General features: G+C 37.8%; 3 protein-coding genes and 4 non-coding genes across 10 annotated transcripts; 6 read left to right on the top strand and 1 right to left on the bottom strand.

The window, feature by feature from the left end:
* Positions 1-9,151: 9,151 nt before the first annotated feature.
* Positions 9,152-13,537, bottom strand: rnaseh1 (ribonuclease H1). Of its 3 annotated transcripts, none has more exons than XM_039693412.2 (9): positions 13,391-13,537; positions 13,180-13,272; positions 12,969-13,093; positions 11,922-12,107; positions 11,052-11,151; positions 10,732-10,786; positions 10,564-10,648; positions 10,307-10,431; positions 9,152-9,467 (listed from the first exon to the last, which is right to left on the bottom strand). In XM_039693412.2, exons 2-9 carry the CDS (start codon positions 13,245-13,247, stop codon positions 9,381-9,383), a joined length of 831 nt encoding a protein of 276 aa, XP_039549346.2. In that variant the 5' UTR covers positions 13,248-13,272; positions 13,391-13,537; the 3' UTR covers positions 9,152-9,380. The 3 variants fall into 3 exon arrangements, with proteins under 3 accessions (XP_039549346.2, XP_088974791.1, XP_039549345.2); XM_089118665.1 differs by having other exon boundaries at positions 13,379-13,530; XM_039693411.2 differs by having other exon boundaries at positions 13,180-13,529.
* Positions 13,538-14,319: 782 nt separating this feature from the next.
* On the top strand, positions 14,320-18,759 carry rps7 (ribosomal protein S7). Its single transcript, XM_039692532.2, has 7 exons — positions 14,320-14,378; positions 15,244-15,327; positions 15,431-15,502; positions 15,921-16,064; positions 17,477-17,541; positions 17,994-18,144; positions 18,648-18,759. The coding sequence occupies exons 2-7, from the start codon at positions 15,253-15,255 to the stop codon at positions 18,723-18,725; spliced, it is 585 nt and encodes a 194-aa protein (XP_039548466.1). The 5' UTR covers positions 14,320-14,378; positions 15,244-15,252; the 3' UTR covers positions 18,726-18,759.
* Positions 15,597-15,817, top strand: LOC120494315 (small nucleolar RNA SNORA73 family). The gene has a single exon (XR_005625833.2). It is a non-coding gene; the product is annotated as a small nucleolar RNA SNORA73 family (small nucleolar RNA).
* LOC120494316 (small nucleolar RNA SNORA73 family) lies at positions 17,168-17,388 on the top strand. The gene has a single exon (XR_005625834.2). It is a non-coding gene; the product is annotated as a small nucleolar RNA SNORA73 family (small nucleolar RNA).
* On the top strand, positions 17,671-17,891 carry LOC120494314 (small nucleolar RNA SNORA73 family). Its single transcript, XR_005625832.1, has one exon. It is a non-coding gene; the product is annotated as a small nucleolar RNA SNORA73 family (small nucleolar RNA).
* Positions 18,175-18,395, top strand: LOC120494317 (small nucleolar RNA SNORA73 family). The gene has a single exon (XR_005625835.1). It is a non-coding gene; the product is annotated as a small nucleolar RNA SNORA73 family (small nucleolar RNA).
* Positions 18,760-20,169: 1,410 nt separating the features above from the next.
* Positions 20,170-26,395, top strand: allc (allantoicase). Of its 2 annotated transcripts, none has more exons than XM_089118664.1 (11): positions 20,170-20,459; positions 20,577-20,627; positions 20,720-20,807; positions 21,142-21,261; positions 21,360-21,439; positions 21,526-21,658; positions 22,602-22,757; positions 23,538-23,611; positions 23,693-23,801; positions 24,232-24,359; positions 25,647-26,395. In XM_089118664.1, exons 1-11 carry the CDS (start codon positions 20,370-20,372, stop codon positions 25,830-25,832), a joined length of 1,215 nt encoding a protein of 404 aa, XP_088974790.1. In that variant the 5' UTR covers positions 20,170-20,369; the 3' UTR covers positions 25,833-26,395. The 2 variants fall into 2 exon arrangements, with proteins under 2 accessions (XP_088974790.1, XP_039548465.2); XM_039692531.2 differs by lacking the exon at positions 25,647-26,395 and adding an exon at positions 24,449-25,292 and having other exon boundaries at positions 20,207-20,459.
* The last annotated feature ends 252 nt before the right edge of the window (positions 26,396-26,647 follow it).

The following is a 26,647-nucleotide window of genomic DNA, read 5'->3' as shown; positions in this document are numbered from 1 at the left end:
CTGATTATCGGTCAATTTACATTTTTGAAATGGGTATATTTTCAAACCATCTTGGATATAAGGTCAGCATTCAATACATTTATTCAAATATCTGAATTTAAATGAATTTCTTAAAAACAAAAGTAGCTGTTAATGCACCAAATATCATATCATGTTCTGCTAAAATACATTTTAAATAAATGTCTGGTTCTTATGTTAGCATATACAGCTCTCTACCATCTACATCCATATCATAAATCACACTTATGAGAAATAGTGACAAAGTTTGCACGTGTGAGAAATATAGTTGCAACTGTCAGATATAAAGTTATTGTGAGGTAATATATGATATAATGTCACAACTAGAAATAAAGATGTAAGATGTTTTGAAATAAAAAATAAATTTGCAATTATGAGGAAAAAGTTGTCACAATTCTAATAAATCATAATTTTTTACAACTGTAATAAAAAAAAAATCACTCAGAGGTAGAAATAGGCAACAGGCAACACATCGTAAACACATCATTCTCTAGAAAGTCGTATTGTGTATTGGTAAGAATGTTCTGGAAAAACAAACCTGTAATTTAGAAGGTTAACAGCTAAACACATACTTTTGGTCATAGAGATCTCACAGCTAAATCAATAATTAACATAATTAGACAGGCCTACAAATATTGTGGAAATGCTAGGTAATATTAAAGGAAAACAAAACAAAGTCATCAACTACAACGTATTTCTCCAGAGTATTCAAATATCTGTGGATTTTTTTGTCAATTGATGCTTCCTGTCCAGCAGAGCCCTTTTCTTGCAACTATATTCTGAGCCCTCAAACATGAAAAATCTTATGCTCTCATCTTTTTTTTTTTTGCATGTTTTTGCATGCTTCCACTGCTGTATCTTGCTGTTCGCTATCTCCGTCTCTTTTCTGCTAATACCCTGGTGCTCAGCAGGGCCCTGCGCCCCACTGTGTGTCTGCCTGCATCTCACGCTCATTAAGATTAAACATGGGACTCTACCAGAGCTGTGGGCATGGAGGTAACCCATGTTCATGAGCTGATTGTGGCAATTATGATTTTATTTTCTAAAGCCCCTCAGGTGCCATGGGAGGAGCATGAGCGCGACTCAGTGTTTAATACAACACAGTGTTCCTCATGCAAATTCACATGTCCCACTCCTAACAATTGGCTTTATGCACAGCTGCACTACTTCCTGATCTTAAGCCAGCTCCTTTGTTTCCTGTCTGCCATTATTGGACAAATTGATTAGTTCAGATGTGCCTGACCTCAGTAGTCACGGCAACAACAATCAGACACACCTGAATTAATCAAGCATGGCCAATTATGGCAGACAGGAAACAAAGGAGCTGGCTTAAGTTCAGGAAGTAATGCAGCTGTGCATAAAGCCAATTGGGTTAAAAAATAAGCTGTTCTGCCTAGTGCCTATCTGTTTGTCTACATCTAAACTTCAGCAAATCACAAAAGCTTCCGTTTCAGACAGATTATAATTGACATATTCTGTGTCTTGTGTCAATCAGGAAGGCTAATTCAGGAAGGGAATTTCAAAAGGGCTTTTAGAAGAAAATAATTTGAAGAATGTTTTAACAGTTTTCCCCTTACAATGAAAGCCAATGGGGTCCAATCAACACTCTATGGGCAAAAAACATTGAGACATTTTCTAAATGTTCCACAGAAGAAAGAAATTCATACAGGTTTGGAATGACATACCTGTAAGTGAGTAAATGGTGACTGACATATCCCTTGAAGGAGCTATCCCTTCAAAAGACTTGAATTATGCACAGTCTAACGCATTCTCATCCCAAAGCGCCATATAGGACGCTTTTGCAAAAGCGTAAATATCCAACGCACATGGCACCCTTTAACGTCTAATGAGATGCTTCGGTTATGGTTAAGTTTAGGTATGGTGTAGGGTAAGGGTTAGACCACTAGGGGGCGCCTTCTGCCCAAATATATCTGCGTCTCATTTCACGTTAACGGGTGCCATGTGCGTTGGATATTTACGCTTTTGCAAAAGCGTCCTATATGGCGCTTTGGGATGAGAACGGGCTCGCACAGTCAGACCTAAAACATGAATTTTGAAACTGTCACATCATGCTTTTAAAAGTAAGCTGCTTACTAGATGCTAGGACTACATGGAAGTAGTTGAGCCTGTCCAAATACCCACACTTGCGGTCTTGGCCACTTGAGACCTGAAGTGCGTGCTCAAGACAGGAAATGAAAAAGTGCGTCCACACTATCTCTAATACTGCTTCGGGGCGGTCTTTGAGGCTAAAGTGTATCCCATTATTCATCACGTTCAGAAACTTACGTGCCCAGCATCATGTCCGGGAAAACTTTCCGGTGTAAGTTTAATTAATTAGATGTTAAATAATATTTTGTTTGTAAAATAGTGTTGCGCATTTTATTGGTGCAGAGACTGCAGCGATTGTATGTAGTTTGTAAAACATTTGAAAATGAAGTGAAAATGAAAACATTGGCAGTCTTCACACACACTTGAACACTTTAGTCAAATTCTCGAAATACGTAATGGAAGTAGACAAGTGGTCAAGTGCTAAGATTGAGTGGGTATTTGGACAGGCCCTGTATTACATGCTTTCTGAATCGGATACCATTGTATTTCTTAGGTCCCTAAAAACCCATGCGAATTTCAATTTTCTCTTTTGGGTTTTAGGACAATGAACTGAACTAGTTTATGAGGATGAATTATCTTCACGAGCTCATGCTGGTGCATTTCTGAGCTTGAAAAAGAGATGCTATAATGCTGCGCCATCTCAGTGATGCTGCGTTTGGCTGTCGTCACGATCTGCCTCCCTTCACAGACGACTCATTATGCATCTAAGGATGGGGGGGGGGGTCTCGTCTCAGTGTAATAATATCTCATGCTTGGTTAGAAAGCGGCTGCATAATTAGAGGTAGGAAATCTGATGGATGGGGGAGCGGGGTGATAGGATGCTGAGCAGTGTGACCCCACTGACCTTGTTATCATTATGGGTGGCAGGGTTGACCAGTCCAGCCCCTGCTTCAGCAAGCAGCTGTTGCCTTTAATGGCATCATTTGCTCTTCACCTTGTCACCCCCGCTACCATTCTCTCTCTAACTCTCTGTCTTTTCCTCTCTGTGGTATCTCGTCTCATGGTCAAGGGCAGCTAAAATCACGCCAAATCTGACTGGCAGCCTCATGAAGGTGAGGACTCAGGTAGTTATTACACCACCAAGTGAGGTGGATTGCTCCGAAAATGTTTATAAAATACCACTACAATTATTTTTAATAAACATTTCCAAACAAATTTCTGCTTGATTGCAAAATATACCATATATAAAGTATATACAGTCCTAAAAAGTATCTAGAAACTTAAGGCACGTGTATGAATATTATTGCTAAATTTATATAGTCAGGTCAAACTGCACAAAAATATTTTAAGTGAATTTAATATTTTTACAGACGCCATTTGCTTTGGTATATTCTTGTGATGTGTAACAAAATGACATTCAGACATTTGTGAAACAGACCAACAGAAAGAAAGAGAGAAAGAAGGCAAAAAAGAAAGGAAGGATTTTCTTAACGATCCAAAAACTTTTTGTGCAAGTAAGGATGACAGAGCCACAGATGTTCCTTTTGTTTTTCTCTCCATTACTATTGCTGGAAATATTGCTCGGTAGCTGCTTGACAAATGTGCCATTAAAAATCCAGCACGACCGACTCGCTTTCGTTATGTGCGAGGAGGTACATGAGCGAGCACGTGGTGGGGAACTTTCAGCTTTAAGAGAATGATTCTCCTGCTGTGGGATTAAATTGAGTTCTCTGGTAGCTTGATGAGTCAGACTCATACACACACACAGTCTGAGGCAGCCTGAAGGCCAGACGTCACGGCAGACTCTCCTGAGCTCACTGATTTTAAGTGGCAGTTCGGAGCATGGCCATCTGCACTATTTGGGTCAAGGACTTTGTGTTTTGATGTGCATATAAGACCATGCTATGTGGTATTTCAGAGTAGTGAGGGTTTGGGAGAGCTCCTAAGCAGGTGTACTGTCTGAGAGATAGGGAGGGTGAAGCGAGAGAGAACAAGAACGAAAGCTGCAGAGTGCCGCAGTGCTGGAGCTCACCTTGTCAAGCCACTCTCTGCGGGAAGGCCTTGCCCTTGCAAACAGCAGATCACCAGGCGGCATCTAAACCATGCAGAAATACCGGCTTATTAAAAAGGAATATTTGGGGATCAGTACAAGTTAAGCTCATTTGACAAAACATCACTGCATCATTTTGACTCGTCCCTCGTTTTCAAAGCAAAAATGGAGGTTAGAGTGAGGCAGTTACAATACAAGCAAATCTTACCAATTTATGGAATTCACGACAAAGCGAAGTAGCGAAAGATCAAGTAAATCTTCCATATTGTGAAGCAGATCACACCTGAGTAAAATGGATCATAGAAGAATTTTTAAAAAAGTACTGGATGGTACTTGGTTCAACCCATTGGTATTGAATAGAGGCAGATCTGAATGCATATTCTCTTGAATATTATTTCATTCAAATTATCAAACCAAGTCATCTCCCTTTTAAAGAAAGATAGCACAAGCTAAATATTGAAATATGTTAAATTTAAAAAGAAAAAAAATTAGAGTTACTCTAAGGGGTTTCTCTGCTAGGACCAGAAGATTAGATTATGACATTGTGATTTAAAATTACACTCTGATTAAAAAACAAACAAAAAAAAAAAAAACAGTCTATGAATCTATGAATGGATGAATTGATCACTATAAGATCATTAAAGGGATAAGTTAGTTCACTTTGAAATTAATTGTTGATATGTTTTAGCTTACCTCAAGAGCATCCAAGATGTAGGTGTCTTTGTTTCCACAGTATTTTCAATTTTGCCATTTTTCAGTCAAACCGGTGTTGTCCGTCAGTCATATAATGCAGTTTTAGGGGGTCCACCTCAAAGAGCATGCACAGAGAAGTCAAAATTAAACATGATTTAATGACTCGTAAATGTAAGTAAGACACGAAACGTTGTTTACCTCTTGTTAACAGCCGTCGAGCTGATCTGAATCAGATGTCCAACTGAACCGAACTGATTCTGAACCGTCTCCAGAGTCCAGACGTGACGCGGAAGTGATCTCTCGCGCGTCTACATCACGCGGGTAAATATCATCATCGATATGTATTTAAAGGGGTCAGTGCTGGGACCTAAATTATTCATTCTCTACATACATGACATATGTAAAGTATCTGAACTACTCAAATTTGTATTATTTGCTGACGACACAAACATCTTTATTTCGGGTCAGAATTTACAGCAACTCCTGGACTTAATCACTTCAGAATTCATACTAAATAAAACAGTGGTTTTACACTAATAAGTTATCTTTAAATTTTAGCAAAACTAAATTCATGATATTTGGTAATTGTAAGTCAAACAATCAAGTTCAGCTACAGATCGAGGGTGTAAAAATAGAACGAGTAGCCTACATGAAATGAAATTCCTTGGAGTGATTATAGACGACAGGATTTGCTGGAAATCTCACATTAAACATATCCAAACAAAACTGTCTAGAAGTATCTCGGTATTGGCTAAAGCTAAGCACAATCTAAATTGCAGATCACTCCACATTTTGTACTGTTCACTCGTGTTACCGTATTTAAATTACTGTGTAGAGGTTTGGGGTAACACATATCAAAATTCATTGCAATCCTTATTTATGCTTCAAAAAAGTGCAATTAGAATTATTCATAACACAGGATATTTGGAACACACCAACACATTATTTTTACAGTCTAAAGCACTAAAACTAATTAATCTAATAGAATTTCAAACAGCAATATTTATGTTTAAGGTTAGGAAAAATTTATTGCCTGGCAGTATACAGAAAAGGTTTTCGGAAAGAGAGGGGTGTTACGACTTAAGGGGAAGGTCAAACTTCAAGACTACCAGTTATCGAACAACTAGGAAAAGTTTCTGTTTGTCTGTCTGTGGTGTTAAGTTGTGGAATAATCTAAATAATGAATTTAAGCAATGTCCAAACATAATTCATTTTAAAAAGATGTTCAAAGAAATTATATTCCAGAGTTACAGAGAAACACAGTGTTAACTTGAGCTTATATTGAATAAACCCGTAGTATAAATATTGTCATGTATCGGGAAACATCCTTATGTGTATAGAACTTCTGAATCAATACTTTCATGGATTATAGATTGATTACTTATTTAGATTTTTTTTTCTTTTTTTAGGTATTTGTTTAAATATGGTATAAGGGGGTAGGAGTACATAAGTTTTACGTCTTCCTACTCCTTTTTGCACATGTAAATAGAGGGTTGTTTTTTTTTTTCTTCAAGTACTGGAAAGTTCCTTGTTTCATTGATTAATAATTGTATTTTTATTTATTATTTACATGTTCAAAATAAAGATCTCAAATCTCAAAATCTCAAACCGCTCGTTTCGTGTCTTAGGCCATCAGTGTGTACTTACATTCACGAGTCATTAAATCATGTTTAATTTTGACTTCTCTGTGCATGCTCTTTGAGGTGGAACTGCATTATATGACTGACAGACAACACCAGTTTGACCGAAAAATGTCAAAATTGAAAATGCTGTGGACACAAAGACACCTACATCTTGGATGCCCTTGAGGTAAGCTAAAACATATCAAAAATTATTTTCAAAGTGAACTATCCCTTTAAGATACATAGATAATAAATGCATGTGAATTTAATAATTTCAACAACAAAAAAAATCATACTAAATGCAATGCGTATTGTTGGTGCATGGTGCACATGTCTGGTGACTTATATAGAAACAATAAGTATTTCAATGTTTATCCCTTATGAAAATTAACCATGGTGTAGTAACCATGTTTTTTTGCTGGATCGATTACCATTGGTATACTCAGTTTTACTTCAAATATCACATTTAAACTAAGGTTACTTAATACTTGGTGCAGCAAGGGTTAATGATTCATTTGTGGTAACCATTGTTTTGTGGTTTTATTTGTAGTTAAACCATGGTTAATTTATGTAAGGGACAGATTGACCCCTTTCACTTCCATTGCAAGTTCCTCTCACCGTTGTCCTCAACTCAGATGTTTTTCTTTTAAAAGAAAAGAAGAGTGGAAACGAATGTAGTAGGCTAATCAACATTATGCCACAAATGTTGTCGTTTCTGCTGAACTTGTATTTAAGTTGTTTGTCTTTATTGTAGCTACCCTTCGCAGAAGCTCAGTCGCTCTGAAGATGCTTCCGTCGAGCTCACCGGGGTAGTTCGCTCCATATGTTTACTTCTTGGGTGTTTCTTCTCCTTTCCACTATTTTGCAACCTCTGATTCCAGCAGCTTCAAAGAAGAACAAAATAAACACAAATGCAAACTTCTCTCTTCGCATTAGCGCATCACAACGAGAAGCTGCGAGGGGATGTGACAGAATCTTCTCTGTCTTTATCGCAAGAGATATCAAACAGTCAGACTAGTTCTGAGGCAGCAGTTAGTTAGGCTGATGCCGTTCCAGACAGCTGTCATGGAAACAGATGTCTGTTCGGTTACAAGCTGCAGCTTTGCTCCCGTGGTAACGGCTTTGATTGTGACTCGCTGTGTCTGCTCCGAATGTGGTTTCCATTGAAGTCCCTGCACAAAGAGCCCTCATCGTGCGATTGTTGGATTCATTAGTGGAAATTCCCCTACACTTCCTTCCAGATTTGAGGGCCCGAGTCAGCTGTGACATGGTTTTTGAAGAGAGCAGAGACCAGATGTGCTGTAATGATGGGGTGTTTTTTTTGGGGGGTGTGCCTCCTCCTTCCCTCAATAATGAATTATCACTGTGTCTGATTATCAAACAGCTTTCAGATGAGATCTAAACGTTACCAGGTGAAACAACCAACTTCCCTAAATATTACAAAACGAGCTAATCTACATTCTCTATTAGGTTTGAGGACCGTTTTCAGCTTCGGATCCCAAAATAAGACTTCCATTAGACATCTGAGAATCTGCTGTACAAGGTAGGCTCAAGAACCCTAAAGCTGTGAAAGGTTACGAACACTAAATCCTCCTTGTTTTCACCAGGCAAGGACAATCTGAGTCTCCTGACCTATAACTGTTGTCCGTAAATCCCGCTCTGAAGGTCTTGGATCTCAGCGGGAATTCAAAGGAGCCGAGTCCTGCAAGCGAAGGTCAGGACGGACCGCACTGAGGCCCTTGTGTTGAGATTCTCACCTCTGTTTATTTCATAAAAGAGTAGATGCCTCCACTCCTTCTCAGCCTGCTGTGCAGCTTATCTGTATTTAAGACAACACTCAAGGCTTCCGTCTAGACACAGGCTTAAAGCAGAAAATCGGACAGGACAGTTATAATTAAAGCTTGAGGAAAGAAACGACAACACCAAGAGAGAATTTCTGGAACCTTGAACATGGACAACAGGCTTTCACTGTTCAATGTTAAAGATTAGTTCACTCAAATTAAAATTCTGTCATACTCACTCTTATGTTATTCCATACATTTTCCATCCCTGCAGAACACAAGGACACAAAGAACACCTTTTTTTTTTTTTTTTGATGGATAAACTTTGAGGCCCATAAACATGTCTTTCATTGTATAGTGACTGTGAAGTCATGCAGATTTGGAACATGCATGGGGATAAGTAAAAAGTTACATTTTTGGGCAAAATATTCCTGGAAAGTTTAGAAATCCTGTGTAAAACAATTTGATGGAATGGGATGACGCTGTCCCCAGGTATCTGGAAAAATACTAAAAACAATTTAATTAATATAACCATCATGTACTTTAAATAACCAAAGTGAAGAAAGGAAAGACTTGCTAATATCTAACAGTAACAGCAAAGCTTGTTTTTTGTAAAGATCTAGACCATCAAGTGTTCAGCATGAGCTGCAGTGACACCTGCTGTTGATGTGGAGGCATTTCAGCATTAGTGCATTTTGAACTTGAAGTAATGACGATTTTTCAACTGAAAACACATTTATGAAAAGAGCAAGATGAAACATTCAAAGATAAGGATCAATAATACATTACCGTGGTACAACATTAGTCATGTTGGAAACTAACAGCGGCACAGTCACTACAATTATTTTTATCACTTGTAATGCACCCAAAAAAATGTCCTAAGTGCTTATGGGCAATACGGCTGTCTGAGATGGAAAAATAAGTACCAGGAATCAATCTCGGGAACATGACAATTTAATTGACAGAACAATCAAAAACAAACATTTTAGATAGGCCTCACTCTTCAGAAAATAAGAAAACTTGTTTCAAGTGTTGTTTGCAACATCACAACACTAGCAAAACAAGATCAAAATAAGAAAAAGTGCATTAGCCATCAAGGATAAAGAAACTAGAGCCACAGCCTAGGCACATAAAACATCATTATACAATGAATGTGACAACAGTGTGCTAACATGGGGGCTTTGCTGCTCCCACCCTGGATAGTCTGTCTGCCTCCTCATTGCCTGTGTACCCAGCATGACCTGGTACATGCATCTAGAAATGAAGAATAAGAGATATTCACTGAGAGAGAGAGAAATTTTACTGGCTATGCCATGAATTTGTTTTATTTATCATTGTATAATGCCAAGCACTGATGACAAGATTGGAGAACGAGCAGAAGGGTTCAGATGTTTAGTGCTGTAATGAGAGTCCTAAAAATGTTTGTACCACAGAAATGCATGATATAATACAAACACAATTGATCCTTCAAAAAAACAAATAGCCCGCAGGTCTCTATCAACTTCTCAATTAAAGTTATGGCATAGAAGAAAATTAGATTTATTATATTGATTTCATGTTGTTGGAGCTGGACTCCAGAATTTAAATATTTTATCCGACACTGTGCTCATGTTTGATTGTAGAGTGCAACTAAAGTTATCCAGCAAATTATTAATTTTAATCAAAAGTACATTACATTGGTGTGTTCACTGTAACCATGGCGGATGTGTGTGGTGCTGATGGAGGAGCTGGCCAATACGGAGCCATTAGATTTCATAAAAAATATCTTAATTTGCGTTCTGAAGATAAACAAAGCTCTTACGGGTTAGGAACGACTCATTAGGAATGAGGGTGAGTGATTAATGAATGAATTTGAATTGTTGGGTGAACTAACCCTTTAATCATCTGAAATATCAGCTTTAGCAAAAATGATTCAAAGAGATGCAAGACATCTCTCATTGCGCGTTTATCAAAATTGATGGACTGAGAAAGTCTACAGCTGCACATTTACATGCTAAAAGAATGTTTATACACTACGGTTTGGAGAACATGCTTGACAAGCACCAGTTATGCACACAGAATAGCAGATGCCATATTGTACAGATAAAACATACCCATACGACCTCAAGGTCTGCATTTAGTTTATCCAGCTTTTGGAAGTCTTCCTTGTTTATTATGACCCCACCACTTTTAAGTCTCCAGCCATTAGACTTCCAGGTCTTTACCCAACTTGTGATGCCTTTGGAAAGAAAAAAAATAATTTAACATATACATGCATGCATACAGTACATACATACATACAACAGTACTACACTGATTCTTGACCAGACATTTTACCAAGATTTTGAACAGAAAAGTAGAGAGTGCATACCATTAATGGTGAACTTGCTGTCTGTGTATAGCACAATCTTTTTAAAATTCATTTCTCTGGCCTGCTCGAGTGCCTTGCATGCAGCCTGTGATTAAATGTTTAATGATACAGTTATCGATAACAGGGTATAAGAAAGAACTCTGTTTGTGACCACCTCACAATTTGTACCTGTAATTCTGCTCTTTGGTTGGTTTGCCTTCCTGAAAGCCTCTCAGCCACATTACTGAGAATAGAATGAAAAGTTCAAACAATTAAAGCATTTATTTAATAATAATAATAATAATATATACATTTTATATACACAAACACACACACACACACACTGGTATATATATAATATATCTATAAAATGTAACTAGAACTACTAAAAACTATAATTATTTGTAACTAAAACTATAATTATTTGTTGAACACTGGATATGAAAGCACTGTTGTCTTAAGTTGCACTTTTTGGTTTTCCAGAATGCCATTCATCACAGATGACTTACAGTGGATGATCACGACCCCAATATACACCAATTCCTGCACGCGCTCCTTTTCTTCCATTGGCGGAGCAACATCCATCCGTGTACACCACTACAGAATCACCTGAAAAAAACCCCAGCAAAAAGTAGCCCATTTCATTTAACTACAGTATGGTAAAACTTACAACGTTAAAGGTACAATATGTAGGATTTTTGCAGTAAAATATCCAAAAACCAGTAGGCCAATGTAATATTCACTCACCTAAAGGATTATTAGGAACACCATACTAATACTGTGTTTGACCCCCTTTTGCCTTCAGAACTGCCTTAATTCTACGTGGCATTGATTCAACAAGGTGCTGAAAGCATTCTTTAGAAATGTTGGCCCATATTGATAGGATAGCATCTTGCAGTTGATGGAGATTTGTGGGATGCACATCCAGGGCACGAAGCTCTCGTTCCACCACATCCCAGTTTAATTTAGTTGATTACATAAAATATCCCAAATGTCTCCAACTATTTGTAAATTGTGAGAAAATTGCAATTTTAACCAAGGAAATGAGCCGTGTGAGCAGGGGTGACTTATTCTTTTATATCCGTGGGACTTGCGTTGTGTGTGGCGCTAGTATACATCTCTCATTAGCAATCTCACCCTGCTTCACACCACAGTCATGTTAAAAGCATCAATGTATTCACTCATCCATATTTTAGCTTAACGTGGAATATACATCATCAATATACAGAATACACCTTTGTTATTATTAGATGTTAGCGACCCCTGGTGGCAAAAAATCCTGCATATTGTGCCTTTAATATTGGTCTACTAAATCTGTTTTGATTTAAATTTAAAATGTCCATTATCTCCAACAAGGCTATAGTACACACAATAATTACCCATATAGGTAAATCCATCACTACTGACTGCAGCCGTCTTTGGCAGTGGGTCCTCAACGAGTTTCACTCGTTTTGGACAGGAAGGTCCCTCATCTTCAGAGTCCTCATGGGATCTTTTACTTCCAAGGGGTACAGCCGTTGAGGAATCAGGCACATTTCTAGAAGGCAGGACCTTATAGTCACATCCTTAAATGCAAACAAAAAATAAAGTCAATCCCTTGCTTTAGAGTACAGTGTAGCAGCTCATCAATAAATAGATAAGCATTTAGCAGATTTTATGGCCTCATATTTATTAAGAGACCCCATGGAACAAGTCATTAGTTATGCCATTTAAAAAACTAATGAAGGCAAAAAAAGGTGTTTAAATTGGTTTAAAAAAAACAGAACACAACACACACACCAAAGAAACTGACCAGCTATAAGAAATAAGATGAAAATGAGTGGGGTAAGCTGTGCTACAACTTTACATAAGATGACATATAGGCACAAATAAATGTATTTAATTAAAAACTTAATTACAGAACTTGGGACATCTTCTATCAACTGAAATTCTATAACATAAGAAATATAAGCAATAGAAATATGATCCAGTGATACAACATGGCACATATTAGAGGTAAACGGTCTCTTATAATTGGGGTTCAAATACAAAACTTGAACATATGAGATAAAAACTATTTACAAACACATCTTTCTAATCGAAAACTAGCAATAAACAATAAAATAATTGGAATATATGAATAAAAGATTTATATATATATATATATATATATATATATATATATATAAAACGTAATGGTATTGTCTTACATGTATGCTTAAATTCATATGGCTAATCTTTAGTAAAAAACAAAGTAAAAAAAAAACCTGTTTCAGGAAGGATGCTGTATGATGGCCCTCTCTCAATGTATGGTTATATCACATTACACAAATAGAGGCACATTTTACCCCTCTCCCTCCTGTTTATTTTCCCCTGTACACCTGAAATATTGATGATGCATCATTATGGCAGATCTTTAAAAAGGTGTATAACATCTTTGATATTACCTGTTGGTCTCTCAAAAGATGATGCTGCCGATTGGCTCCTCACAAAGGCCCAAGCATCCTTTTCAGAGGCAAACTTCTTATAACTTGCGTAGGGAAACTTGTCCACCTGATGTTTACATTCCTCCCTTTAGGAGAGAAATAATGCGTGGTCATGCAATGCAACAAGAAGCGTTCATAAGTACAGAAAATCGTCAAATAGCTCCCTGTTCACCATGTTTGGTACACTCCTGTTTTAAAACCTTTCCTCACAGCGTAGAAAAATGTTCCTTTCTTGCCCATCTCTTCTGCGGCGTTACAGAGAGTCCTGCGCACAACATTAAAAAACCCAGGCAATCTCAACATAGTCTCTGCTTAGAGCAGAGTAAACATTACAATATCCTTTAGTCGTGGCATTTGGAGATGACAATAACCATAAAAATAACCTGACAAAGTCTTTCAAAAAAAAAAAAATGCTTATGGATCCAACGGTTTTGACTTTCGTTTCGCTGGCAAAACCTCCACAGAATGTGCACTGCTCCCATCCACGTTAACAGTCAGCTGACAAAACGCTTTTCAGTCTTTACGACCATAGCATCTTCTTCTTACATTATAACCTAATCCAGTTCATGGTGCGTTACCGCCACCAATTGAAGTGGAGAGTGGTGGACATATTACAAGAAGGAAGGAGACAACACTGAAATAAAAAATAATACAAAAACAGCAATAAAAACATTGAGTTACATGGCCTCGGTCTTATTAAAAGTGGGCATTCAGAGCAATATTATTATGTAGATGCCACTCGTAGAGAGATATTTCATTTTAGTGAGTTGAAAACATTCAGTACAGCCCCTATGGTACAGCCCGATTTTAAACCATATGACTCTTATGAGCCGATTCTTTTTTGAACCACGAACATTCTGCGCGTCAGCGTAGCTCAATTCTCAATTCCTAAACAAATTTTACCTGCCTTTTACTTTCTATTACTGTCTATGCACGCGGCACACTACTACGAACGAATGACTCACATGTAACGTTACAGTAAGAAATGGCTTATGAACGGCGGATCTTTGTAGTAAATCCTGTAGGTTGTTTAAATTATTCCAAAAAAGTAAATGAGTCGAACTTTTACAATGGAAGTCCATTTGAGAGGAAAACTGTAAAACATTAGACATGTGGTTTTTAAACTTCCGCATATATAGCAAGTCAGTTTGAAAAAACTAGACAGAATCCCTGAAACTATTTATTTATAATACAGTTAATAAAATTAAAAATATATTGCAACTTTTCCTTTCCACAAAATGATAAATAAGAAGAACGGGCACCCTCTGCAGTCAAGGAGGATGATTACATTTCCCATCATGCAACACACCAACATGCTTTTACCGGCCTCTCGCGAGAATACGGCCTCTTCCCAGGCCGTCGTTGATAGAGGTGAGTCTACTGAATGTGCCCCGCTAAATGGATATCAATTTAAAATGTCGAAAATAAGTAATATTTACCTCCACGCATGAGCTTTATATGATGTTTTCACTGAGATGCGTTAGATGCGAGTATACAAGACAATGGATGGCTATTTTAGAAACCGTAATTTATAAATTTAAGATGTGCTAGCAGACGTGTCTGTACTACAGTATCACTGCGGCCCATGTGGTGTTGTAATATGCCCGAAAATGCCTCTATGAAGTAAAATACCATATATTTAAGAGTAATATTTGTCATAGAATTAAACTTGTGATGTATATGTTGTGATTCTGTGCTAGCTTGTCAATGCTAACGGCATGCTAAGAACACACTTGGAGCTAGTAGAAATTGTTTTTCTTAACGGTTGCCGCCTAGCTGGTGAATTGCTTAAAACAATCGTAATTAATTTTCAATTAGATATTAATAATTCGATTAATTGCCGAGACGTTTTACGTTAATTTATTTAATTATAGGTTCTTATGAATAGCATGTCACCTTGCTTATCTTTACAGACGCATTAGATTGTCACTTTTAAAGGCTAGTTAGCTAAATAATTTAATTATAATAACCTTTCATGTTTTTCTAAACCCGTGACTTTCATCTGTGTACCATAAAATGAAATATGCGTAATATAATCACCTGACGACCTGAGCCTACATTTTATGTACGTTTAAGTTGTGAGAAGAGTGTAAGTAAATTAAGATAGTTATTGAATTATGAGTTTAGGTTTGGAGCAAAGTGAGGGTTAGTGAACACCATCTTCTTAGGTGAAATAATCTTGCTTTACTCTATGCTGTCGTGTTTGTATTCTTACAAGTTTGTTTCTGTTTTTCAGACACAGGCCATGTTCAGTACCAGTGCGAAAATAGTAAAGCCAAATGGCGAAAAGCCAGATGAGTTTGAGTCTGGCATTTCCCAGGTATAATTCAGCAACTCGTGATTAAAAAAAAAAAATGATATGCAAGCATCTGTATCCTCCTTTTCGACTGTTCTTATGATAAACTTCAGTCTGTCTCATGCAGGCCCTTCTTGAGCTGGAGATGAACTCTGATTTGAAGGCTCAGCTGAGGGAGCTCCACATCACTGCCGCTAAGGTAAAAACTTGGGTTCATTCTTTTTGGATTACCATTGCAATAGTTCAGCTACAGCATAGTACAATAAATAGCTGTTTGAACTGATATGACATAACCAACGTGGACATCCTGTGAGATGGCTCTCATGTGGCTCTGTCCATGTGGCGTAAGGGAGCGCAGCACTTTGGTGCTATGACGTACAGTCCCGTTCCACGACGTTGGATAGCAAGCTTGTCCCCGGCCTCTGGCTGGTGTGGACGGCGTCCTGTATATTCCTACATCTTTCCAGAGCCCTTTGGGCCGTTACTGGGGAGGTAAACCATGCAGTGCACATGCCCTCCACTGTAAAGTAAAACTTGGTGAATTCTAGGTTGTCTTTTGTAGATTTATGCGTTGTTGTGTGCCTGTTCACACTATTCATTCTCTTTCTCTCTTGCAGGAAATTGAGGTTGGTGGTAGCAGGAAAGCCATCATCATCTTTGTGCCGGTGCCCCAGCTGAAGTCCTTCCAGAAGATCCAGGTGAGGCTCGTGCGTGAGCTGGAAAAGAAATTCAGCGGCAAGCATGTGGTGTTCATCGCACAGGTAAGACTTGTCCTTTAAGCATTTGATTTTGAATGTAGAACGTTGTTAGCTGTGCTGTACTTCTGTATTTTTGATTGTTGTATTTTAGAGTTGCTCATTAAATCCAAATTAAACTTGTGGCTTTGAGTCCATGTCTGTTCTTTTGAGGCCATTGTTTGCTAGTGTGAATCTACACATTGAGATGTTAACATTCAAATGCTCTTCAGAGCTAAAAATTGTTTGTACTCGTGAAGTTTGACTGGACAACTAAAAATGAAATGTCCAATCTGGTGCTCTCGAGTAAAAATCAGGTTTTTCCAGTCACGTTATGCAGGTGTTTTATGTTAAAATTAATTTGTCCAAATCAAATGCTCTTTAGATGTAAAATGATCATTTTTACCTTTCGCTGCCCTATTGGATATTTCTAAAAGGTGAAGCCATTTTATATCCTGCCAACCATCCTGTTTCAATTGCACAGGGTTGGCACTGGACCCGATAACACTTGTCAAATCATTTCATGGGGTCCTCAAACTTTGCCTTTAACATGATTTTTAGCCTTAAGCTGCCTTTCCACTGTACACGACAGCTGTCAGACTGGACATTATTTCCAATGGAGAGTCGTGCGGGGAGTTCTGATCACATGCGTATGTGGAGAATTCGAATCCGATTAAGCTTTGGATCCATTGAAATATCGGAACTTTTGCGTATAGACCTTTTGTGACTGGTTGTATTCTAATCAACTGAGCATGAAGATACTAAAATTGCCCATAGTTTAACTCTATTGTTATTCTGTAAACTCTATTTCTGTACTATATCAGTTAATTATGGCAGAAAAAATATTTTGTAATGATTAAATCAACATTTATATTGATTAGCTCTATAAAATCTTATGTTTATTTTTAGACGTATTTAGGGTCATTTTGGTTTTTGTGTCTATTCATTCATGCATTTTATTCATTAAAAACATTAATTTTACAATTGTGAATATCCGAGGGTAACGGTTACCTTACTACCATTTTCAAAGTTTCACGCGAGTGACAATAGGGGGTGAAATGCGACAATCGTATGCCAATATCGTCGTGTGCAGTGGAAATGCGGCTTTAGTGTGATTTTTTTTTGATTTACCAACGTGGACATCCTGTGAGATGGCTCTCATGTGGCTCTGTCCGTGTGGCGTAAGGGAGCGCAGCACTTCGGTGCCGTGACGTACAGTCCCGTTCCACGACGTTGAATAGCAAGCTTGTCCCCGGCCTCTGGCTGGTGTGGACGGCGTCCTGTATATTCCTACATCTTCCCAGAGCCCTTTGGGCCGTTACTGGGGAGGTAAACCATGCAGTGCACATGCCTTTTAGAGGCACAATAATGTGATGTTGCTTAAGAGTTGCCATGTTGACAACCAAATTAATGGTTTTAATCTTGATTTTTTTTTTCAGAGGAGAATCCTGCCTAAACCTACAAGGAAAAGCCGCACAAAAAACAAGCAGAAGCGTCCCAGGAGGTAAATGTCGTCTTGTTGCATTTTGGAAGCTGTGTTTGCGGAGTCAGGGTTAGTAGTGCTTGCTTTCTCAGTGTGAATTTGCCTACCATGTCATAGTTAGGCTGATTGGCCTTGTTAGTGTGTCGTAACCCAACGTGGACATCCTGTGAGATGGCTCTCATGTGGCTCTGTCCGTGTGGCGTAAGGGAGCGCAGCACTTTGGTGCTATGACGTACAGTCCCGTTCCACGACGTTGGATAACAAGCTTGTCCCCGGCCTCTGGCTGGTGTGGACGGCGTCCTGTATATTCCTACATCTTCCCAGAGCCCTTTGGGCCGTTACTGGGGAGGTAAACCATGCAGTGCACATCCAAATCTGTTATATTTAGCATGTTTCATGTTTTTAAGTGACATGAACCTAATGTTTAGTAGATGAACACTAAACTTGTCCGTTTAATCTGTCTTCTCCTTTAGCCGAACTCTGACTAATGTGCATGATGCTATCCTTGAGGACCTGGTCTTCCCCAGCGAAATTGTTGGCAAGAGGATTCGTGTGAAACTGGACAGCAGCAGGCTCATCAAGGTCCACCTCGACAAGGCACAGCAAAACAATGTTGAACACAAAGTGAGTACTACTCTTCTTAAATGCAGTAACCCAACGTGGACATCCTGTGAGATGGCTCTCATGTGGCTCTGTCCGTGTGGCGTAAGGGAGCGCAGCACTTCGGTGCTATGACGTACAGTCCCGTTCCATGACGTTGGATAGCAAGCTTGTCCCCGGCCTCTGGCTGGTGTGGACGGCGTCCTGTATATTCCTACATCTTCCCAGAGCCCTTTGGGCCGTTACTGGGGAGGTAAACCATGCAGTGCACACTATTAATTGTTCAAATTGAGTTTCTATTTTGGGATTTGTGATGAATTATCAGGCAAATAATCGTTCTGTGATTGTTTTTTATCCTTGACTTTAACTGGAGATGTTTACCTTTTGAAAAACCCATCAATTAGTAGGCTATCGTCTAGTTTTATTTTCAGTGCTCTACATTTCAATTTATAAGTGACTGTCACAATTTCCTGTTCAGTCTTTTCACTGAATATTCATTTTTAGCTAATTTGTGGTTGTTGTTTCAGGTTGAGACCTTCTCTGGTGTCTACAAGAAGCTTACAGGCAAGGATGTGATATTTGAATTCCCGGAGTTCCAACTGTAAAGTGCAGATGACAAAATAAATTTGTTTACTGTCATGTCCCCTGTCTTTTTAATTCTTTTACCAAGTCATTAAGTGACTTCTGTTTGTTTTCTATATGTCATCGTATACGATGTTAGTTCATGAAAGCATTGTGGCTTTAAAAAGATGGTGTTCTGAATTGGTAAGGATTGCTATGACTTCACTCTTGTTTGCACATAAATGTTTATCAGATTGCAGTGTCATGTGTTGGCCCCCATTCTTATGGAGAACACAATGATCAGTATCTGATAGTGCCCAAACTTATTCCTGGCCTAATGGGCTCTATGCACGGCGGTATTTCCGGTGAAGCATTAGGGATGCTCGATAACTTCCGCCGATCATAGAGTCCAATGCAATAGCAAGAATTTATTTTGAATTTTATACTCCATGGTTATACTAATGAAAAGTTAGTCACAAAAACAGATAAAACAGACACCCCTTGTTGTGTTTATGCTTCTTTTTAAAATGATATCAAATAAACATAACTGTATATAAAATTACATCTAAACGTATGTACATTTCGTTTCAAAGACGGGAGGACAGTAAATATTGAAGACTCTGCCATAATCTCGTTTTCTCCGGTTTTCCTCCGCTTTAATCTACACAACCGGAAATAGACGAGCATCCTTGCGTCAAATGCGGAACTTATGCGTGCATCTGTGATTTATGGTGGTGACCATTTTGGCAGAAGTTCTTCAGTGATGGCATATAGCCTGTATTAGCTGAGACTCTTTTATCTGTACAGATGTGACATAATGACTCCATATAGAATACTAGCAGAGACTCCTTTGTGTACTGATGTGACGTAGTGACGCAGATACATGTTCGAATTTCCCTCGGAAATCAACTAGTACCACTGAGGTTAAAAACATTACAAGCCTATCACTTTGAATGGAGCTAAGGCAAGCAGACCGTTTTTAACACTGGCTGGTTATCTATTTTCTCAAATACTTATTTTGGGTAATTTTTAACCCCAAAAAAGTTACCGACTGCAGCTTTAATATTGATGAATTGTTTTGTTTGTCCAATGTCACAGGTGATTGTTACTCCTTTATTTATATATAAAACGGGCTCAATTTGTAAATCCAGGCTAACCTTGGTTTGTTAATTTCCAGTGGGGTCATATACTATACAAATAAACAGGGTTATTTGTTTTACATTGTACTGAAAATAAAGTACTGTGATTTAAAAAAAAAAAAAAAAGATAAGTTATACAACTTTCCCCAAAACTTGTAATGCCACTTCTTGTGGTTGCAATGTTCCAGTCTGTTCGAAACCATACAACATTTGCATAAATATGTGCATACACGTGTAGGTTTGTTTAAACGGAGATTTTAACTTTTAGAAAATACCTGCTTATTGCTGTTACTCCAGTTGCTACATATGACTCGCGATTGTATTTAATAATCCATTTTGTACTTTCAGAATATTCAACGTGACCGCTGTTGATCATAATTATGGACTTCGCTCTGTTTTAGGCTAGAGAGGAGTTAGTTAAATATTATCAGTCAGTCTATAATATCGAAGCGAGTTAGCACTTCTCTACCGTCCTCTTTTTAGGTCATTGTAATGTCAAACAAGAATTGAATTTGAAACAAAATTAGCTCAAATCTAATTCGCACAAACATGGCAAATCGACCCATACAGAAGGCGGCCAGCAGTCAGCCACATTTCCTGCAGTTCAACAACCTCGCATGTGAAACAGCTGGAGGAAAGGTGAACAGCATTTTTGCATTTTAAATATAATAAACAATGTCATATTTTATGAGATTTTAAATATGCGGATGTTCTTGGTTATATTGCATTTGCTAAGTACTAACGTTGTCATTAAAGGTGATTTTTGCCACAGATGAGTGGTTTGCCCCTGCCAGAAATCTATTGAAGGTAGTCCTTTTATGTGTACTCGTAATATTCATGTATTCAAACTTTTCTAGAATGATCTGATGTTAAAAATGTTGTTCTAAAATGACCTGAAGCGAGACCCTCCAGAATTCATAGCCTCAGCGTTTACTGAATATGGGAAATGGATGGATGGCTGGGAAACCCGGAGGAAAAGAATTCCAGGTATTAGTCCATTTTCACAAATCAAAGTTCACTGTAAAACTGAAATAGGGCTCTGTGTGTTCCTCATTTCTCTCTAATGAGAGTGAGTTCAATTGAACCTGGATGAGTTAGAGTAAAATAGCTGCAGGCTACATCCCTCTATCATCCATTCAGTGTCTCTGAAGATCTGTGAAATGAACTCATGTGAGAAAGATGTACTGCAACACTGAGATGCTTCCTCATCTGACCAGGCTTTCAGGGCATGTTTTGCAATCTCAAAGAGTGCTCTGTCCGTACTTACAACATATTTAGTTATCTCATGAAAGATGCATGTGTCTCTCATCTTGTGTTAAAGGTCACGACTGGTGCATTGTACAGTTAGGAGTTCCAGGAATTATTCATGGCTTTGATGTGGACACTTCGTTCTTCACGGGGAACTATGGCCCATACGTCTCCATTCAAGTGGCCTGTCTTGGTAGGTGTCTATGGTCGTCGCCTGAGGCTGCAAGTATACGTTAAAGGACCACGTTTAAGGTTAACTTGATTATCTAATATATGTCACTTCTAAATCAGATCAGATTCCATTGTTCACTCTTGAAGGAGATCGTACAGGCATGGCAGCTTCCCCAAGCCAGTTTGAAGCTGTGGCAAAGGTGTAAAATATCGTCTAGTGTGCTAGATCATACATAAAATCTGCAGTCAGAGGGAACAGAACTCAGTCTGAATTTTTGTTGAACAGCTGAACTCAGACAGCTGGAAGGAGATTGTCCCGATGACAGAGATGAAGCCGGGTTACTCTGATACATGCCACAACTACCTGAGTGTCACCTATCCACACAGAGTTACCCATATCCGCCTCAACATATATCCAGGTAATATATGTTCAGCAACATTAATCATTTGATGCAATTTTAAAAAGTTACAAAACAGAGAATGTGATCATTCATAATAATAATAAAAAAAAATGCCTGGGGGGAGATGCTACAATGGAGCAACATCTAGAGCCATTTTTTATTTTTTTTTTGTAAAATGAATAGAAATGAAAGCTTGTAAAATGATAATAAAATATTAACGTTTTATTTATATAAGACCTTAAAACTGGAGAGTATGTGCTTTTTCCAGATTTTTTATGTTGTGTTTTATTTACTATGAATTGTTGAAAGAATTGTAGCTCTGAATCAAAGCTGAAGTTTGTCATTTGTAATTGCGTCACCAAACAGAAAATAAATATAAAAGCATTCCCCCCTGCCTGCCATTGCGGCCAAACTGTTAGTCCTCAACTGAACCATAATTTAAAGTGCTACTTTTTTCAGTAGTCTTGGTCCCGTAAGTATTATTCCCACAGGGTTTAAAACAAAAATGTCTAAATGTAATAAGCTATGAACCTGCTATGAGATGAAGCACAAAATGACAAACTTAGATTTGAAGCATAAAAGTATTTGAAAATCTTTACAAAGAGACAAAAGGTACAAGAATAAGTACCTAATTTCTTTAATGAGGGAAAAGAACCCCATAAACCACATTTATGGGAATAACATAATTGAATGTAAAACAATGGAGAAATATCCATTTGATGTTGACTCTATATAGAAACAATGTATTTAACGTTTATATAGACTTTATATTCTGTATTGACTGTTGCTCTCTGTTGGTTGAGCCAATGAGTTTGTGTTGGGCTGGTTCGGATACTTCAACAAACAGAGCAATATTTTGCTAGTGCTTACACTTTTTCTGGAATATCAACCTACTTATAGTTGTTTCTGCATATTAAAAAATAAAAATTTCAGCTTTAATTTTTTTGTTTGATTTTTGCAGATGGCGGCATTGCAAGGCTGAAAGTTTATGGCGTTGGGAAGAAGGACTGGTCCACTGTACCTGGCCAAGACCTAGTGGATCTTGTTGCTCTGGTTAATGGAGGCGTATGCGTAGGCTACAGCGATGCCCACTACGGTCACCCACGCAATATGATTGGTGAGTAATTCTTTGGACTCCCAGACAGCACCATTGAGTTGGCCCAGATACGGCCCACATCAGGTACACGTGGATTCCACACATCTGGGCCGAAACTATGTTGCTGTCTGGGCTGGCAAGTTGAGAAACATTTTAAAGAGGCATTATGTTTTGTTTTTGTTTTTTGTTTTTTTATTTTTTCAGTTGAGCCAAAAGAAACATCTAAAATGCAATCTCTGCTTTGAAAGCCACACTATGCAGCTCTGATGTTTTTGTGAAACAGCGACCCCTAGTGTACTTGCACTGTCGTAAATAACCGTAACTCCACTTATATTGCAGTCCACTGAACTATTGACGATGGTAACGATGGTGACGATGGTTTATAATAGTAAAGTTGCCTATCGTGTGACTTCACGTGTTGTTGTTGATGTGTGTGACGTCGTTGCCATAAAGCATTTCGTAATTTTTGCGAGATTTGTCAGGGGCGTCTCTCTCAAACTTGCATTGCTGATTTTTCTGGCAGCGTCCCCCCCCCCAGCTTTACTACCAGGATGATTCGCCCTACTATGACTTTGCTCATGACAAAGCTGTTATATTAAGGTTAAAATCTTGCATAGTGTGCCTTTAATCAGGCATATCATAAAAAAAACAAGCCATACTTTATTTGTATGAATACTAAACTTCCCAATAAATAAGTTACGGTCTATTTAATTATTGTATGCAGAAGATTATGGAATAAAATAGAGATTTTGAGATCTAGATCAGTACTTTGTGCTTGTCTGAATGTGTGCTTCTCCATAGCCCTAGGGAGAGGTGAAAACATGGGAGACGGGTGGGAGACAGCCAGACGCCTGGATCGGCCCACAATTTTAAGGGTAAAAGCAGTCTTGTCATTTTAGGAAACATAGATATCAGTTATTCCCATCCCCACACAGGTCCCATATATTGCTTTTCAGGTGGATGAGAAAGGCATATTGCAGGTACCAGGCTGTGAGTGGGCTATTCTCAGACTAGGACATCCTGGTATCATAAGCAAAATTGAGCTAGATACCAACCATTTTAAAGGTACTAGAAGTATTAAATATATATATATATTTTTATTGCATTTTCTGTCTAAATGTTTTCCATATTAAATGACATTTGCACTTTCTATTCATAAAATAAGTCCTGAAAGAAATGTAGCACGGTTTCCACAAAAATATTAAGCACCGCAACTGTTTTCAACATTGGTAATAGAAATGTTTCTTGACCACCAAACCAGCATATTAGAATGATTTCTGAAAATTCAGCTTTGCCATCACATGAATAAATACATTTTCAAATACATTAAAATACAAAATAGTTATTTTAAATTGTAATAATATTTGGTTTGGTATTTGGCTAGCATAAGAGTCTTTATTTTAAAAACATTTAAAAAAATCTTACTGACCCCAAACCTTCGAAACTTTTTAACTTTAAGCTTGAAATGTGCTTTAAAAAACAACTATTGTCTTAGGGAATTTTCCAGACTCCTGCAAGATCGAGGCCTGCAGTTTGACCCCAGATGAGGAGAACAATTTAATTCTTAACCAGTGGCGCTCAGACAAAAGCCACAAGTGGAGAATTGTCCTTCCTCCTCAAAAAGTATGAATTGCACAAATTTCATTTGCCTTCATCTTCAACTTTATTCCTTTTTGTTCTCTGTAAATGTGATCACAATCTTCCTCATCTAGCTGAAGGCACACCACAGGCATTTCTTTTCTGAGGAGTCTGTGGTGCATTGTGGGCCTGTGACTCACGTGCGCCTGGTCATAGCTCCTGACGGAGGGGTCAGCAGACTCAGGCTCTGGGGTCGACCGGTGTCCAACAACGTGACTCACCCTCAACAAATCTCCAAACTGTGATGCCATCATGTATTTTCAACACGCAGTTATGGACGAATGAAGCTCATGACATTAGCTGTGATATAAAATATTTACACAATAAAATGCTAATAATTGTGGTAATTACTATATACAATAGTACGTATATAGTACTATATACAAATACTATACTACAAATTTACCTGATAGTGATACAGTAAATAATTAAATTTTATTCTCAATAAATTTCTCTCATAATAACTAACAAAGTTAGCTGATGACGATTTTTTTTGGCCTCATATATTTACAGTACTGACATTTTACTTATAAAAATTGTTTTGAAAATACTTATTCTATCATGTGAATATTAGCCTATATCTTTTTTAATTTTTTAAGCAAACAAAACAATGGTGTGAGAAAATGCTGACAGTAAGACAGTCTCAAGTATGAACGTAGATACATAAGGACTCATACAGACTGTACAGTAGCATTGGAAATCTAATCTAATAGAAAGTATAATATTTTAACAACTAACATTTTTGCAAACATTTGAAAAGTTCTGCTTGCATACCTCAGAAACAGCTCTGGGATATGAGAATAATTATTGTTGTACCTAAAATAATGAATCTAAAATTACAAAAATTCTCGTAGTAATGATTTTTAATTGTGCAATAAAGTGCTATATTATAAAAGGATTAAAGGTGTATAGATAGTTTTCATTGTGCATGATGTGTCCTTCTTTGATAGGCATTATTTTCTAAAATATTTCTTTGACATTTTGCTTATACCCCAACATGAGGCAACTGATCTTTGATTTTAAAAAATGTGTCTTAAGTCAAGAAACGAATTGGAGCTTATCTCTTTTTACATGAAAAGTTGTTGACATATTCTTTGACGTTTCTTCTACTATGCTTATCCCTCGGAACAAGGTGGGATTTTGACATTCAATGACATGTTTCAAACTTTCTGGCATTTACTCTGTCCAATTGCACAGATAGCTTCTGCAGATGCAGAGATTTTCCATTGAGCTGTTTTCTCCCCCCAATCATTTTGTCATGTTTCTCCCCAGATTAAGCCAGCGGTCCATAGCAGGACAAATTGTGTCGGCATAGTTGATAAGGATTGTGCAGGAGTCAAGTGCTATCAGGTCAGGCCTTCTGTGCCCCAGCCATATAAAATACAGTCAGTGGACTTCATTCATGCAGAAGAAATGTCATTGTTCATGCAACCATTCCAATGCAAATTCTTGCATTAAATTGAATACAATCTGTTCACATTCTGTTTGTGTTTCATGAATGGGGTCCAATGTGCTGGACACATATATTCATTGAATCAGAGTGAGAAAAGATGTCACTATTTTTACAAAACAATAAACTAAATTCAAAGATTGCAGCATGGAATGACAAAACCCTAAACAAAGTAAGCAAAATTAAAAATCCAAATATGATTATGCATATTAGTTGTAGAAGTCCTTGAACAGGCTGAGCATGTGGAGACATAGACAGCACCAGACATCTCTCATTTCTCTGGAGTCAAACAGGGTGCATTGTGATTAATTACAGTATATTATGCTCACTCATGCAGACACATGAACACACTCGCTCACACACACACACACTCGGGGCCCTTTGCCTGAGGAAGAGAATTGTTTGTTGGGTTGAACTTAAATGACAGGGGGCTGAACTGCACACTCAGCACTTTGCTTTTAGAAAAGGTCAATGTGAGATATCTAATGTGTCTTTATTAGTATGAAATATTTCAGCTTGGTTTTTCCATTGTTGAAAAAATAAATATTTGTTTTTGCTCTGTTGCCATCCAGATGAGTTTATCATGCTTTTCTCAATTAAGTTCAGCTTAATTGTTTCATAGTTCAGCAGACTTATTCCTGGTTTCACAGACAAGGCTTAAGAGAGTCCCAGACTAAAATTCATGTTTAAGCTGTTTTAACTGAAAGCAACTTGCACTGACATATACACTCACCGGCCACTTTATTAGGTACACCTGTCCAACTGCTCGTTAACACTTAATTTCTAAGCAGCCAATCACATGGCGGCAACTCAGTGCATTTAG

Source organism: Pimephales promelas, chromosome 13, assembly GCF_988280905.1.
Source record: "Pimephales promelas chromosome 13, fPimPro1.hap1.1, whole genome shotgun sequence".
Classification (NCBI taxonomy): Eukaryota; Metazoa; Chordata; class Actinopteri; order Cypriniformes; family Leuciscidae; genus Pimephales; species Pimephales promelas.
The sequence above is the reverse complement of the archived record's forward strand: the minus strand, read 5'-3'. Positions and strand labels throughout refer to the sequence as shown.